Source organism: Ursus maritimus, unplaced genomic scaffold, assembly GCF_017311325.1.
Source record: "Ursus maritimus isolate PB19 unplaced genomic scaffold, ASM1731132v1 scaffold_23, whole genome shotgun sequence".
In the NCBI taxonomy this organism is placed as follows: domain Eukaryota; kingdom Metazoa; phylum Chordata; class Mammalia; order Carnivora; family Ursidae; genus Ursus; species Ursus maritimus.
Genome location: NW_024424786.1, coordinates 27,863,166 through 27,879,189, shown reverse-complemented (window position 1 = coordinate 27,879,189; position 16,024 = coordinate 27,863,166). Strand labels below are relative to the sequence as shown.

The 16,024-nt window shown below is 48.8% G+C and overlaps 1 protein-coding gene across 1 annotated transcript; it reads right to left on the bottom strand.

Annotated features, from left to right (window-relative positions):
* Positions 1-3,497: 3,497 nt before the first annotated feature.
* On the bottom strand, positions 3,498-13,542 carry ACCSL (1-aminocyclopropane-1-carboxylate synthase homolog (inactive) like). Its single transcript, XM_008701055.2, has 14 exons — positions 12,992-13,542; positions 11,654-11,713; positions 11,133-11,203; positions 10,682-10,751; positions 10,385-10,451; positions 9,360-9,457; positions 9,046-9,123; positions 8,546-8,646; positions 7,383-7,472; positions 6,572-6,617; positions 6,337-6,478; positions 4,883-5,022; positions 4,677-4,842; positions 3,498-3,908 (listed from the first exon to the last, which is right to left on the bottom strand). The coding sequence occupies exons 1-14, from the start codon at positions 13,505-13,507 to the stop codon at positions 3,826-3,828; spliced, it is 1,728 nt and encodes a 575-aa protein (XP_008699277.1). The 5' UTR covers positions 13,508-13,542; the 3' UTR covers positions 3,498-3,825.
* Positions 13,543-16,024: the final 2,482 nt, after the last annotated feature.

The window sequence follows — 16,024 nt, the reverse complement described above, 5'->3', positions numbered from 1 at the left end:
GGCCTTGCCAGGAACATTGTGACCTTCAGCAGCTCTCATGACTTCGTTGGTCCTCTGTGCTATGTTCTCTAAAACAAGCCAGTTCTCTCCATCTAAGTCCTATTCTATTTAATTCTGATAAGTACTCTTATTGAATGCCTGTTTTGTGTCAGATCTCTGCAAAGTGCTGGGATACGATGATAAGCAAAACAAACAGTGGGCCTCTGGTTGATGGGGAAGGCAGGCATACAAATGGGAGAACTATTAAGAAAGAGATTACTGGGTGCCATGGAAGCAAGCAGCAAGGAGATTCACCCCCAACCCCAATACATGCACTGGGCCCACACAGGAAGCCCTACACACATACAATTGCTGTGAACACTTACAAAATGATGGCTGAGTTCTGAACGGTAAGTCGTAGTCAGCTAGTGAGAGTGTGGAGAGTGGGAAACAAGGACATATTTGATAGGACCTCGAAGGTCAGGGTCAGTCTGGACCATTAACATTCTCAGGAATTGAACTCAAATGGACAAATTTTCTTGAAAGACACAAGTTGCCAAAACTGACACAAGAAATAGAAACCGTGAATCGCCCTATATCTGTTACAGAAATTAAATTCATGAGTAAAAACCTTCCCATAAAGAAAACTCCAGTACAGAAGGCTTTACAGGTGAATTTTATCAAACATTTGAAAATTAAAAAAAAAAATTAACTTGACACAAACTTTCAGAAAATTGAGGGATGAAGATTTCCAAAAACATTTATGAGGTCAGTATTACTCTGATACCAAAACCAACAATGTATTACTAAAAAGAAAATTATAGCACAATACTCCTCATGAAAATAGATATAAAATTCTTTTTCCGGGGGAGGGGCACTGCCCAGTGTAAAATTCGTAATATCAAACCAAATCCAACAATATATACGAGGAGGATGCATCATAACTATGTGCAGCTTATTGCAGGAATAGGACCTTGCCTTACTATGTAAAAAGTTCAATGTAATTTACCACGTTAATACGTAAAAGAATTACGCCTTCTCTAGAGTTATAGTTGAAAACATATGACGAAATTGAACCCTCATTCATGCAAAAACTCTCAGCAAACTAGGAATCGAAGCAACTCTTATCTGGTGAAAGGCGGTGTGAAAAATACTTACATTAACATTGTCCCCAAGAGTAAGAGTCGGGTGCCTGGGTGGCTCAGTCAGTTAGGCATCTGACTCTCGATTTCGGCTCAGGTCGTGATCTCAAGGTTCTGAGATCGGCTACTCACTGGGCATGGAGTCTGCTTAAGATTCTTTCTTTCCCTCTCCCTCTGGCTCCCCCCTCTTAAAAAAAAAAAAAAAAAGAACAAGAGTGACCCAGTCCTCCTAAGATTGAGAACAAGAATGTCCTCCCTCACTACTTTTATTTAAGTACTGGAGGCTCTAGGCAATGCAATTAGAACAGAAAAATTAAAAATATTAAAAAGGAAGAAGGAAAATCATCTTTATTCACAATCAACATGATTGTATACATTGAAAGTTCAAAGAAATCTCCCCTTCCCCCTGTCATGCTACTAGGACTAGTAATGAGTTTATTAGCAAGGTCACAAGATACTATCAGGAGAGGATTCTTCCTGGGTCTCTCATGTCTCTGCCTGTCTTACAAGGAGGGGCACTGACTGTCTTTGTTCTAGGCTATCTTTAATGAGATACACACACACACGTACCGACACACATATATACACACATGTGTAGAGTGAACAGCATTGGATGATAGCAATAGTGTCTCCCTCTAGAGCAAAGGGTAGGTTTATTACTCAATATAATAAAGACAATGTCTCGTTTGGGGCCAAAGTTCAGGCAGGCTTCCTGCTCATCATTAAGCTTGGGTTTCCTCTTTTGCAGGACTCCCCACTGCACGTGCAGGCATCAGCGGGTCCTCCTCACTTTGCCTTATAGGAATTAGGGCTTGGGGAACCAAAAGCTGATACTCTGATTCCTCCTACTGCTGTGAGTAATAAGCTGTCCTTTATCTCTGACCCAGAATTCTCATGCCTTCTGCCAGCATCCATGAAAGCTGCTCGTTTGTAAGTTAGGTATAATCTCAGAGCCTTCAAAGCTCTTGATAGATACAAGATACAAAAATCAGTTGTTTCATACTAGCAATAAACAATTAGAAAATGAAGTTAACAATACCTTTAGCAGAACATAAAAAGCATAGTATAGCGATAAACTTAACAAGATGTGTGTAGGACAAAATGTGTGCTCTGAAAGCCACAAAGACCTTGCTGAGTGAAATTAAAGATCTAAATAAATGGGAGGACATAACATGCTCATGGATAGGGAGATATTAAGTTTTCTCCACTCAACCATTCAAATCTTGAGTGGAATGGAAGACAAAGAGTCTATCCCTTCCATGGAAGGCACCATCCCTTTCAACCGAGGACAGTGTCCTGATGAGACAGTCTATTAGCCCCCATTACAGAGATCCCAAGAGCTTCTCATCTTTCACATCTTCATTTTCTCTCTGGTCCCATGAACTCCCTCATTCATCCAGTGAATTCCCTGTGTCTATTACCGTCTTAGCCAATTTCTAAAGAACACCGTCTGGTATTATTTTAATACAGTCTGGTATTAAAAAAAAAACCCTTAAAGAATCAGGATTTGCCTGAATACTGCTTTTTGTTGATTAAAAAAGAAAAGAAAAAAAATTGTCATTGAAGAACAAGAACCACCAAATCTGGACCCAAGAGAGAGGATGGTCACAAAGCCAGTGACTGACCAAAGCCATAAGTTGGTGCTAAAAGCTCTTTTGTCATCTATAAAATGTGGTAGTCTGTCCCGGGCCCATGTCATAGCATCAGTCCTCCGACTGATGTGCAGATATGCAAGAGCTTTACGGAGAAACTCCCAGGCGGTGGGACTTGAATAGCTGAAAACACTAGAGAAGAAAACAGAAGACCTCAGGCTTATCACTGGAGATTCATTTTAAAAGCCTTTTGAGGGGCGCCTGGGTGGCTCAGTCAATTAAGCATCTGCCTTCAGCTCAAGTCATGATTTTGGGGTCTTGGGATTGAGCCCCGCATCGGGCTCCCTCCTCAGTGGGGAGTCTGCTTCTCCTTCTCCCACTGCCGCCCCCCCCACCGCCTGTGTACTCACGTGCTCTCTCTCCAATAAATAAAATACTTTAAAACTTTTTTTAATTAATAAAGCCTTTTTAAAAAGCGCAAGTGGAAAGAACTCTTATCTGGAAGAAGGAACATCTGGAATTATACCCTTACCCTGTGCCGCTGCCCCGCCTGAGCAAGGTGGGCATGGTCTCGTGGGATGCAAGGTCCCATAGGATCCTGACACCTAGAACGTGCTTTGTCCTGCCTTTCTCAATTCCCTGGACAAGATTCTTCACATACAACTTGCCTTAGAATTTAAAAGAGACCAAAAAAAAAAAAAAAAAAAAAAACACCCAAAAAACAAAAAACATCTCCCAGAGGCGATACAAAGAATGTAAAGAAAGAAAACAAGCCTAGAATTTAAGAGAACATGAAATTTATTAGATGCGGACTACAAAAATAAAACCATCAAAATCAGAACCCAGTGAGCCCCTGCCCCAACCCCCATAAAAACATTTCACCTACACACACAATGGCTAACGAAGACTGAAAAGATGCCAAGCTTCCAAAGCGACAGACAATCAGCTGGAGAAGGCTGATGACTGGGTCAGAGGAGCCCATTCCCGGAGGAGCCCACTGCGGGCTCAGTCACCGCACCAGGCCCAAACCCCAGGCTTCTGGCCCAGAGGCTGACGTCAGGGAGTCCCTGAGCACGGGACTGGCCGCAGCCGCTGGGTGGGAGGCAGACCACTTACTCGCACTGTGCACTCTCCGGTTGTTTCACTCTCAGCTCCAGCTTCTGCGTCTCCAGCACCTGGTAGAACCGGTGCATGGCTAGAGGGGCCAAACGGGGACAGAGAAACGAAGATTTAGTGGGTTTGCGGGTGGGCCCCAGACATCCCCAGATCCTGGCAGACCACCACAGAGCCCCTCGTTCAGGGATGCTGAATTTCAGTCCTCCCTTCTCTGGGATGGATTTCCAAGTCTACCTGCTGTCATTAAGCTTCACCATCCCAGCACCTGCCTGCCGGACACCTTCAGCTCTCCTATCAAATCCAGTACCCTGGCTTTTGGCTTGGCCTCATCAAGTTTTCTATCTGCCTCTATTTGCCCAGTCCATTCTCCAAAATGTATTTCTGTGACATAAATGTTCGCTCGTCAATGGTTCTATTCTCAGAAGTAGAACAGTGTCTGGCATGTGGTGAGATGCAATAGAAAATTGACAAAATGAAGGTCAGAATCTCCATAACCTTCAGAGGAGTATCTGAACCCCACAGTGTAACGTGCAGGGACCCCCACAGTCCTACTGCCATACCACTAGCCCCACAAGGGCAGTGTACCACTTCCTCAGTGGAGAGTCCCAGTGCGCTGCTCAATGCAGGCACAGAACAGATACCCAAAGGGTACAGTGCTCCTCAAGTGCCTATCGGTTCCTGTTCGCAAAGGAGCTCAAAGACGTGAAAGTAGAAACAGACGCTGTAGCAGGGCTGGCACTACACGCTGGTAAAGGCCATAAAAAAGGAAGACCCAGGAATTGGGCGATAGAGGAGTGGATGGGGCATCTTTGAAGGATGCCCGGATCGGGAGGTCAGGACCACTCACCTTGTTTTAGCCGCAGGGGCTTATCCGCAAAGACGACGCGGAACCAGCCAGGCTCCTTACACATGTAGGTCTTGCCGCGGGACAAGATCAGCTTGTTGTCCAGGAAGCGGCGATGGAGCAGGGAAGGCCGAAGGACAGAGCTGAGCCAAAGACGCAGCAGGCAGGCCTGCCCAAGAATACCGGGCCTCATTCCCAGAGCTCACCACTTTCAAGTTGATCCAGACGTAGAGGCCAGAGCCACGGTTGAGAAAAGAGATCCCCAATGCCTTCAATTTCTTAGTGATGTATCTGTGAGCTCTCTGCAGCCGGGAGCGGTAGGTGGGCAGGTACACTCTGTCAATCCATTCTGGACGGGTGGGGGAAGACAGCGGTCACGGCTCTGGTGGCAGAGATCTGCCAGAGGGATCCTTATCAAATGCTCCCTACCTGGGCTTCGTGCCAGCTCTTTCTATCCAAGACGGACTCTGTGTTCTATCTGGGCTGATGAAAGCCATACCCAACACACCTTTTTAATAGTCCAGTAGGAATGTTCTGCTTGGGTTTATGCCCCTGATACAAAAAGTCGGGGTCCCCCCGAAGTGGGATAGATGCTGCTGTTGCCAACTGGACAGACACTCAGAGCCTCACACAGTGGACTTTGAGAAACCTAGATACACTTGGGGAGACTTAGCCCCGTTGTTCATAGCGCTGGCAGCACATAAGAACCAGGTGGGGAGCTTTTTAAAAGTCCTGATGCCAAGATTATATGCAGGCAAATCATCTAAACTAGAATCTTCGGGGATGGGGCCCACATATCAGCCTGTAAGCTCCCCCAGATAATTCCCATGTGTCCAAGGTTGAGGACTCGTGTCCAAGGGGCTAGGAACCTGGTTTCCACCATGTATCAGAGGGCCGGGCACCATGCACGGAGCCATCTGGTTGGATTTCTCCTATTGACCCTTCTCCCCCTGCCAAAGCTGAAAGCAAATTGTTTCTAAACCAGATTATCAAATTACATTAATTTGTATCATTATAACCCAGCTTTTCATTTAAATCCTCCAGCCTGGCATCTGCTCTGTTATAGGGAACTAAAGAAAGGGGGCCTTATCTAAGTTTGGGCTATGGCATTAAATAGAGGGAGCGGAGGGAGGTTTCCTCTGAAGCCAGGATTCACTTGTGATCCATGGAGGAAACTGAATCCAGGTGCCATAGATCTAGCCACACCAACTTGCCCAGATGGCAGCTCTCCTTCGGCCACCTTGGAAGATGAAGTCAAGTCGTATTTGAGGAGTCACGGCATTTTTCTGGTAATCTCTGCCTGCAGCAAGCCAGGCATTGGGGAGGGGAAATTAACCTTTGCATAAAAACTGGTTTCTGTCTTTCAAGCCTCGGAGAACAATTTGCCTCTGCCCTTTCCAGGCAGAGCACGAGCTCCCAAGCAGCTGAACATGAAAGCCCATCTGTGTTTTAGACCAGTAGCTCTGTCTTCTCTCTGTGCCCTACTGCCCGAGCTGAGCTGCATCCTGCCCACCTTCAAACTTCCTGTCCCCCCACCGTTAAGCCCAAGGCACAAACAGGGTCTCAGTGGATCTGAGGTATGTCAGCGGCCCAAGCAGACCCAGGAACTCCCCCATGGCCATGAGGCCTAGCCACGATCCCAGCCTGGGATAAGTCTCACTACCTCTGTCCCGAAGCAGCCGATACAGCTTGTACTGGGCGATGCCAGAGACACCGTGGAGATAGCCAAAAGAGCTCACAGCGGAGGCCACCTTCTTGTTTTGCGTGTAAAGAACACCAAAGCGGAAGCCAGAGATGCCGAAATCCTAGAGGAAAAGAAGTAGGGGAAGGAATCCCTGGTGTGCCCACCTCCTGGCCCTCTTTCCTTTCCCACCCAAAGACAGGGAGCTAGGGCTCACCTTACTGGTGCCCCAGATCACATGGGTCCTGTTGGGGTCGGGCAAACTGGAAAGGAGATAGTACAATCAAGGTTATGAAGACATATTGAAAGGATGAAGACTTGGGGTCAATGAGGGCAAGAGAGGAAAATGGACTTGAGGTCCTTCCTAGACATAAGAGCCTATGAGGCCCAAAGTTCAAGAAACAGTTGCCCCAGTTAACAGCCAAGGAGTCAGCAAAAGGTATCCTTGGGGAACTAGATGGGACAGCTCCCGAGTGCCCACTGAATGAAGTCTGGGCCCCTCGGCCTGGCTCATGGCCTTCCTGCAGCTGGTCCAAAGCCACCTTCTTGGCAATCAGCTCTACACACACGTGGGCCACCCACTGTTCCTAAAATGTGCTCACCTATTTCTAACTGCCCCACTTTGGGTAAAGCTGTTCCTTCTGCCAGGCATGGCCTTGCCTTGCTTTGGCTGCTGGGATCCTGTCTTAGGGCCACACGCTAACCTTAAGAAAGTTCTGCCCTATTTCTCTTCTTTCCCTATGCACTATTCATCAAGAAGTTCCTACCCTGACCTTCGGTGGGGCTTTATGTAGACGTGTGACAGTGCACTTTCTACCTTGCCTTCAAGTTATTTCATGTGCAAAACAGAATTGCAAAAAGACACTTGGGAGGAAAGAGGATGCTTTGCTCATTTTCACACTCCCGGTGGCACTTAGCCCCAGTTCCTAGCACATAGCCCGTTAAGTTTATGGCCCATGAACACACCCTATAAAAGCAGGAACCTCGTGGCTCGCATTCTCAACTCCAGCTGAGGCCAAAAAACTCACCTTTCCATGCTCAGAATGCTGTGGAACGTGATGGATTCATCAAACACAGACAGCATGTAAATCTCGTCTATGATCACGTGTAGGCTGTACCTGCAGGTTGGGCAAAAGAGGGAGAACATTATCTAGGTTCCCTCTCATCTCAACTCCTTTTCTTTCGTGGGCTTCTCTGGATACAGTTCAGATACTCATATGACTCCGGCAGCACATCCAACCCTTCCAAGGGGCATAGTAAGGTAGAACAGGGGTACACTAGAAGGGGGGGTCTTTAGACCTGGCTCAGGGGTAGGAAGGAATAGGACCCAAAGATACTCAAGAGAACATCTAATGCTTCAGCTGTCAAGCAGAGACCAATGCAACGGGGAGGGCTTCGTGTCCCAAAGAGTTTTACGTCTGGTATAGTCAGGAGCTCCCACCCAGTGTCCGGATTGAATAGTGGCATTAAGTGGGCTAAGTACTAACGCAGGTCATGGTGTTTATTCCCCCAACAGCCCTCCGAAGCAGTGCTGGTATCTCACTTTTATGGATGAAGAACCCGTTTCTGAGACAAAGTTAGTTCCCTCAATTAGCAGGGATCTGAACCTAGTTCTGTCAAATTCCAGCCCACACACTACCAGCATTCTTCCTTTTGTCCTCATGCGCTGCCATGAACTTGTCTGGACTAGAGTTATGAAATTTGGATAAGTGTGTTTCTTCTAGAAAATGGGAGATTAGCACCGCTAACCAATAGGGCTATTTCAGGACTCCAGAGATAACTGATGTTAATGTGTTCGTGGGAAGGGGACATGAGGGTTCTTTAGGGACACATCTTCACCCCACAGGGTCTGAGAGTCTGGCTTCCTCGCCACCTCAGGCCAGGTAGCTGGGAAACGGATGCCAGGAGAAAGTGGTTATGTGACAAGAAGAGGAAAAGCAACAAAACCAGATCATAATTGTTATGTAGTTGTCTGTACCTGGGGGGAGGCAAAAATGGCAAAAAAAGTTTGGTTGAAGTACGTGGGCACATTTTCTTTCACTTCAATTGCAGTGAGTTGTACAAAGCTTTGCAAAGTATACTGTGCAATAAAAATATTGGGGTCAGTTACATCTGGTTCTGACTTCTTGGCCATGAGTGACAGGAACCCCGTTCAGGGACTTCGTCTAGTCTCAAGGGCTGAAACTCCTACCTCTTGGCAAATTCCAGGTATTCTTTCAGTGAGTCTCGGGAGTAGACATCTCCCAGAGGATTCTGAGGGTTGATTAGTATGAGGCCTCTGACCTTTTTCCCCTAAAAAAACAAACAAACAAAAAAAACAAAACCCCAAACCCCCAAATAAACAAAACACCAAAAAACATCACTGAAGTGAACACAACAGGTCCTTCACATCTACCTCAAGTTCAGCCGAAGGTCAAGTCAGGACACCCAATTTTAGACACCTTCCCAAGGCCTTTAGTTGGGATCTCAGCAACTTAGGTAGGATCAGGAACATACAGCTCTTTACTGCCCACAGAGGGGGAGCAAGGAGGAGCTCTGGGGGCTGCCCCAGAGACAAGGCTCAGCGCTCCTAGGGGGACACGACCCTGGGACACTGCCTCTTCCGAAGAAGGAGCACACAACACCTTGGTGAGAACGATGTCCCCTCTCAGGGGCAGCAGCGCCCACCCGAAGACATGGGGCCCTCCTTACTGTAAGTGTCGCCTCGAGCAGAGCCTGCTCCAGCTTGTCCACAGTGAGCTGGAACAGACGGGGATGTGCAGCTGTGCTCTGGAAGACAAACACGGCCTGGGCACTGCCTACCTGAGAGCCTCTACGCCCCAGCCCTCGCTCCTCTACACACCCAGGGCTGCCGTCCCACAGCCCTCCTTGCCCTAATTTCCCCATCCTCCCCCCACGGACGCTTATATAGGAAGAGAGAGAGCAAGGTCCCCTACACCTTCCAAATGCCCTTAGGATGTTCCATTGCCTGGTAGGCTAAGCAGGGGAAGGGGCCCCATTCTGACCTCACTGTCCAGGTGGACGAGAATCAGCTCAACTTTCGAATACAGGTGGGAACTAAAGGCGAAGCCACCATAGAAGGGGGTGGGGGTCAGAAAGGCCTCTAGAAGCACAGGGAGACAAAATGCTGTCAGTCCGGGGTCTCTCTACCTCAGACCGGTAGCAACACTACAGACAGAGAGGTTAGTTTGGCAATCCCTCCTACTTGGGGCTTAATTTTTGGCCTCAGGCTCTATAAAAGTTACATTCTTATAAATGCTATTTGGGGAACACTACAGAAGGAGAAGGGGAAGAATATTGCCATGAACGGCTCGGGATCCAGGTTACAAACCCAAACGGGCCGCTAGCGTGTGGAGCACTAGTCATCCGGCAAGTCTTACCTACTCCTGTCCAAATATTAGAGGCTGAGGTCCGTGCCCAGAGAGGGCGCTCCTCTCTCTGCATGGCTCAGGCTACCTGCACCTGGTGAGCTCCTGGGTTCTTTCCTTCCCCTTCCTTTGGCCTCATTGATGAGTTAGCCAAGTGCCTACTCCTTTGAGTGAAACTGACCATCTGGGTACCTTCCTTCCGTGGAGCCAGAGCTAAGACTGGAGACTCTTGTTCGGGTGTTGTTAAGAGGGAGACGGAGAACAGATCCCTCAGCCTTATTTGATCTAGAACTAATTAGCCTTTTGGAGCAGGGGTGGTAGAGAAGACAGGAGTTTGGAAATCTAACTGGTCTAAGCCAGTTTACCAGGGCTTTCTGTACTGGAGTTGAGTCCAGAAGCCCAGCCAATCATATAATGAGTTGGCTCCAACTGTCGCTCTTTCTGAGGCATACGTCCCTTGAGGACTGTTCCATGTTTTCCTTCCACATTAAATGGGGACCCAAATCCGTCACTCCTACAGAATAGTAGGAAGATCTTCTAATCAGGCTAGAAGTGCCAGCACTTTAGGGGAAAGGCCTTTGAGTCAAGATATTCTTCTTCCCTAAGGACCATTGCCCATGTGCTGCTGTTTTCCTGAGGGAAAGTAGGGCCCATTGACTTACCACCTGGATCACACAGAACCATGGCCAGTGTGGAGAACACAGAGCAGCAGCCATTTAGAACGACTACCTGAAGATGCGCAGAAGGCAGAAGTCAAACACCAGTCCCCATGTAAGAAGGTCCACCCCCTTTGTCTCCTTCCCCCCAGGAGGGACAAGCACCAGGAACCTCATCTGGAACCCACTGGCCTTGGCTCTGCCCTGGCCCTCAGGGCCTCTGCTGGTTCTAGAAAATGCAGAGAGTCCCCTAAGAATCCAGCCCTCTACCAGGATGGCAGTGAGGCTGGAAAGTGGACTCACATTTTCTGGATCGAGCCGAGCAGGCGCCTTGCAGTAGTAGGTCAGGAACCGGGCCACCTCTTCCCGCAGGCTGTGGGTAGACCAGAGAGACTGTGTGGTGCCCAGGCCCAGGGGCCTTTCCTTAGTCAAGGTCTAGGCTGCAGTCTTTTCCAAAGAGCAAGGCACCAACCTCATGTCACAGGGATACTGACTGATGCTATCAACTCTCCAGGTGACGCAGACGATAAGTGTGAGAGTTTGGACGAGAACTCAGGCCTTTTGAATTATAGGGCAGTGCTATTTCTACCACACCGGGCTCCCTCTTGAGGAGCTTTCACTCTAGACATTTTCTAGAAGTTGTTACCCAGAGAAATAGAGAGGCAGCCAACCAAGAATCTGGCGCCCTGGGTCCTTCCCTCCCTGAGAACAGGTATCTGGGGGCTACGAGACTTGAGATCTGGAAGTTACTTACAATGGTTGCCCTGACCAATCAGGATACTGCAGCAGGACATCCTCAATGACATTCATGTCACTCTGACTCAACTGTTGACAAAGAGAGGGTGAGGACAGCCAGACCAGGGAAGACCAACAGGCCTTATCTTACCACTAGGATGCATATGGGTGTTCACCCTACAACCCAGGGCCTTACAGAAGAAGAATAGGGAAACATGCAACATGCCCCTTCATGAATGGAGGCCCCAATCTTCTGGTCATAGGTTACACAAAGAGAATTCACTAAGGGGTATTGGACAACCTCCCCAACCTTACACTTGGGCCAGAGGCTCCCTTGGCAGCCTACCCACCATATGCCCATCCAGAGCACACCCCGAAACACAGTAAGCCAGGAGGTAAGATGTGTTATTCAAGAAGCTTTTTCCCCACTCCCTTCCTTAAACTCCTAAGTCCCATTCCTGTATCTACCACATGCTAAGAAACATTCAAGGGGTACTGGACCCAACGGTGGGCCCCAGCACAGCCCAAGACTTGGCTTACCCTTTCAGTCATCAGATCAAGGCAGAGCTTATTCTCACTGATGCCAAGGTTAATGAAGCCCTGGAGATGGAAGGACTCGATCAGGCCACTTGCCCTGACGCATAGGGACCTCCTTAAACATTCTAGTAAGTACTCAGATGATTTCAAATGGAAATCTCACTGCCCCACTAGGCAGTTCACTCCATGTTTAACAGCTTCAAGTGTTAGAAAACTTGCCACAGGCTCAAAAATCGTACAGCTTGCAATTTCCCCCTTTAGAACCACACAGTACTTCTATACCAGGGAGCAGTCGCTGAGTTCTTATGCTGTGCCAGACCCCAGACGAAGGGCTTCATGCAATGGCCTTCCTTCTCACAACTCCCAAGGAAAAGGTTCTAGTATGATCCTCGCTTTGAAGAGAGTGTGGCTCAGACAGGTGGACCACCCCACTGGCCCCGTGAGCTCGGCCATGGGCAGAACCCCACCTGCTTGACCCCAGGGCTTGCCGCGTGCCCATCTCTGCCAGTTGCACTTTCACGTGAGGCCCCTTCACGTTCCTGGAGGACATAGTGGTTCTTCAGAGTCCAGTGGAGATACTGGACTCCGTTGGTCCCCAGAAAAAGTAGATGGCCATTGACCACATATTGCTTAGCTAGAAACAGAAAAGAAGGTACGACTCGGGCCATCCTCCACCTGCTGGCTAGAGAGCAGTTGTGAACCTCCCCTGCTGGGAGCGTCTCCCTGGCTCCCTAGCCTAATGTCACCATCCTAACAGCTCACAGCTCTCGTCACCTCACTCACGTTCCCTAATCTAGCCCCAGGAGCCTCATTTCCCCATCACTCCAAGCCCTTCTCACCTTAAAGCTTTCATCCCTGTAGTTCCTCCTACCTGGAAGACTGCCCCCCCACTCCCAACCCCACCACCCCCACCACATGGTTGGCTGGTTCAGCCTTTAAGACACCTCAGACCACCCAAGGGCCTCCCCTTACTTCCCTGAGGTTATTATTATTACTAATGTTCTTTTCCCGATGGTGGGCTACATTCAGCACTGGACTCTGCTCCATGAGGGCGGGTTTGCTTACCACTGTGATCACAGTGACCACAGTGACTCCTCATGGGCAAGAGCAGGGACTGAGGGAATGCATGTGGAGGAGGGGGTGGGGAGGACCCAGACACAGCTCTTAACTTTCTTGGCATTGTCCCCTTGCTTCTGTGCCCATTCCCTTATCGCGAAGATGACAATAGCATCTACTTCGTGGAACTAGGAAGAGTGAGAGAGAGGCCAGTACTTGGCACAGGACTCAGTCAATCCTAGTGATTGGGGCCCTCGAGGAGGTATCTCCCCCCCCACTCCTCACCAAGGTGTTCTTGTCCTCGTCATATTTATCTCCTTGGTACAGCTTGTAATCCTGGAAGCTGGCCTGGAATAAGGCAGAGATGTCAATCCCACGGTTGGACAGGTGCTGGCTGACAAATGTCGCTTCAGGATCGTTCCGTTGGTGAACCGGCTGGTCAGGCCACCTGGATGATTGGGCCCGCTGCCCACCTCCGACAACACCCCTCACATCCAGGGAAGGGCAAGACGGTTGGAGCCCCAGGCCACCTGCGGCCCCAGACTGGAGGAGGTTGACCAACTGGTACATTAGGCTGTCCAGGAGGGCTTCCTGCTCCCCGGTGGCCTGATGACGCCTCTGTTCCTCCGGCACCAGGTCTTGCTGCTGGCGCATGGCGACCAGCTGCACCATATGCTTCTCGAGGGTCCCCTTCACGTGCAGCATCACCTCCACGGGCTGGGTGTGGGTGCCCTGGTTTCCGAGGCCCTGACCCCTCATCTGACCACAGGGCAGATGGACGGTGTCTGACCGGTGACTCATGCTCTGGGGCTCTGTCTCGGCCTCAGCAGGCTGGCTGGAACCTGCAGAGAGAGAGAGGGGGACCATGTGCTGCAGCAAAGTCTACTCGCCTTGACCCTCAGGTTCAGGCCTGATCTCCGGCTCCCCACTGCCCCCTCCTACTTCCACAATCGGGTAGAGGCCCACGTTGGTTCTGGAAGAATTACCGACTCATTCAAGGGCAATGCTTAAGTGGCCCCAAGCCCAGACACTGGAGCACTGTACTTACAGGACATTAAAATGTGTTCTGAGAAAAAGCTTTAGGGCCTACGTTGAGAAAAAGGGGACACTGAACAGGTTGGCTCTGGGGTCTCCACCGATGCCTCAGTTAGAGCAATTCCTGCTTTACAGGGTTCTAAGAAAAAGGGATTTTGAAGACAGAGAGAAAGAAAGAGGGAGTGGGAGGGAGGGAGACAGAGAAGGAAAGAAGAGGCGGGGAGAGACGGGGAGACCCAGACAGAAAGAAAATAAAAAGCCTGAGTAAATTATTCTGCTAGAACAGGGATTAGTAAACTACTGCCCAAGGGCCAAATCCAGCTACCTCTTTCTGTAAATAAAGTTTGATGGGAACGTGGTCACATTTGTTTGTTTATGTATCACTTCTGGCTGCTTTTATGCCACAATAGCCGAGTGGAATAGCTGGGACACAGACTAGATGCCTCACAAGGTCTACAATATTCATTATCCGGCCCTGTGTGGAAAGAGTTTGTTATCCCTTATTCTAGAACATCAGCCCTTCTTTTTATCTTTTCTTCTAGGTTGGCCATACTGGATATTCAAAGCTCGGTTCTTGCATTCCTTCCTTGTGTCACTTCCTTATAAATACCTTCAACCTGCTCCCACTAGTAACCACAGGTGGGATATGTGGTTCTTGAACTTCAAACTTCACCAGAGTCACTTGGAGGACTTCTAGGACAGGGGCGGTGAGGCCTCCTTGCCAGACTTTCATTCAGTAGGTGTGGGCTGGGAATTTTCAGTTCTAACAAGTTCCTGAGACTTTGAGAGCTTCTAAGGATTCAAACCACCCTTTCCTCTGACGGAAGTCAAAATGATGGGTAGGACCTCAGAAACACCTTTGTAAAGCCTCAAAGAATCCAAATTCTGGACACTCTGCCCAACCTCTTCCAACCATGTTCAGTGTGCTTCTGGTATTCCCAGAGCACCCGGTCCTTCCCCTTGATGACACTTAACACTGTTCCTTGTTCAGGATCTCCCCGGGTCAGCCTTCATCACGGTATCATTAGCACAGTGCCTGGCACATAGGTAACTAGTAGGAGAGGTACAACCACGGGGATGTTGCAAAGTCCACGAAGGGAGGAGCCATAACTGAGGACTCGGCTATAGAAGATGGAACAACGACCAGATGCAGCCATTGGACAAAGTCTACCAAGTCTTGACTTAGGGTGCCAACCTCTCTTCAACAGTGATACAAAGAACTTCCCTCACCAGCATCAGGAACATGCATACTGTTTAGAAAGAAATAGAACAAACATAAGCCCTCATGCCTAGACTAACCCTTTGTTCCACAAGCGAAAGCTCTGCTCTGGCGCAAACTCCCTCCCTTAAGAGTAGGAGGGTCATTGTAATGGAGCACTCCACCCTGCAGGTGGGTAGGTCACACGGTCCTTCCAGATACAGACATCCCCCCATTTAGGATGGTTCAACTTATGATTTTTTTTTTAACTTTACAATGGTGCAAAAGTGATATGCATTCAGTAGAAACTGTGCTTGGGATTTTGAATTTGAATTCTTTCCTGGCCCAGGGGTATGCGGTACGGTCCTCTGGTGATGCTGGGCACCGGCAGCGAGCTGCAGCTCCCAGTCAGCCCCGCGATCACGAAGGTCAACAACCATCTTACAACTCTCCTGGACCCAGACAACCCTCCTGCTTTTCACCCTCAGTACAGGGTTTAATAAATTACAGGAGATATTCAACACTTTATTACAAAACAGACTGCTTGAGGATTTTGCCCAGGTGTAGGCTAGTGTGAGTGTTCTAAGCCTACTTAAGGTAGGTTAGGCTAAACTAGGAGGTTCAGTAGTTTAGGCATATTAATTAAATGCATTTTCAACTAGTAATGGGTTTATCATTACATAACCCCCTTCTAAGTCAAGGGAGATCCATACTTGGAAAGCATAGCAGGGTAGTTAAGGGTCAAGAGAGATTCCTGTGGTTTTCCCTTCCAAACAGTGGTGTTTATCATCCCTGTTGTTCCTGGGGAGTGCTGGTGGGAAGGGCCACAATGGTGGACAAGATCTCTTTTCAATGGGCAAGAAGTTTGCCTTCCTCCAGAGGTGGGCTCTCACATACTGACGGTCTTGTCCTGTGTCACCTTAATAACAAAATCAAAGATGTCACCGCTCTATAGTATCCACTAGACCAGTGCATGGCCCCAGAATTTAAGCCCTAATTCCAATTCAGGCTGGATTAGGGGGTTCTTTTGGACTTCTTGCCCCGGAAGTCCTTGATGTTACCAAGGATCCACGATTCTGCTCCAC

What these genes read in the sequence shown, in the direction of transcription:
- ACCSL (XM_008701055.2), bottom strand. Translation starts at nt 13,507, where the DNA reads ATGAGTCACCGGTCAGACACCGTCCATCTGCCCTGTGGTCAGATGAGG. An exon ending in TTGATCTGATGACTGAAAGG is followed by an intron (nt 11,204 to 11,653) that starts GTAAGCCAAGTC and finishes CTTTGTCAACAG; the next exon opens with TTGAGTCAGAGTGACATGAA. An exon ending in TGATCTGGGGCACCAGTAAG is followed by an intron (nt 6,479 to 6,571) that starts GTGAGCCCTAGC and finishes CTTTTCCTCTAG; the next exon opens with GATTTCGGCATCTCTGGCTT.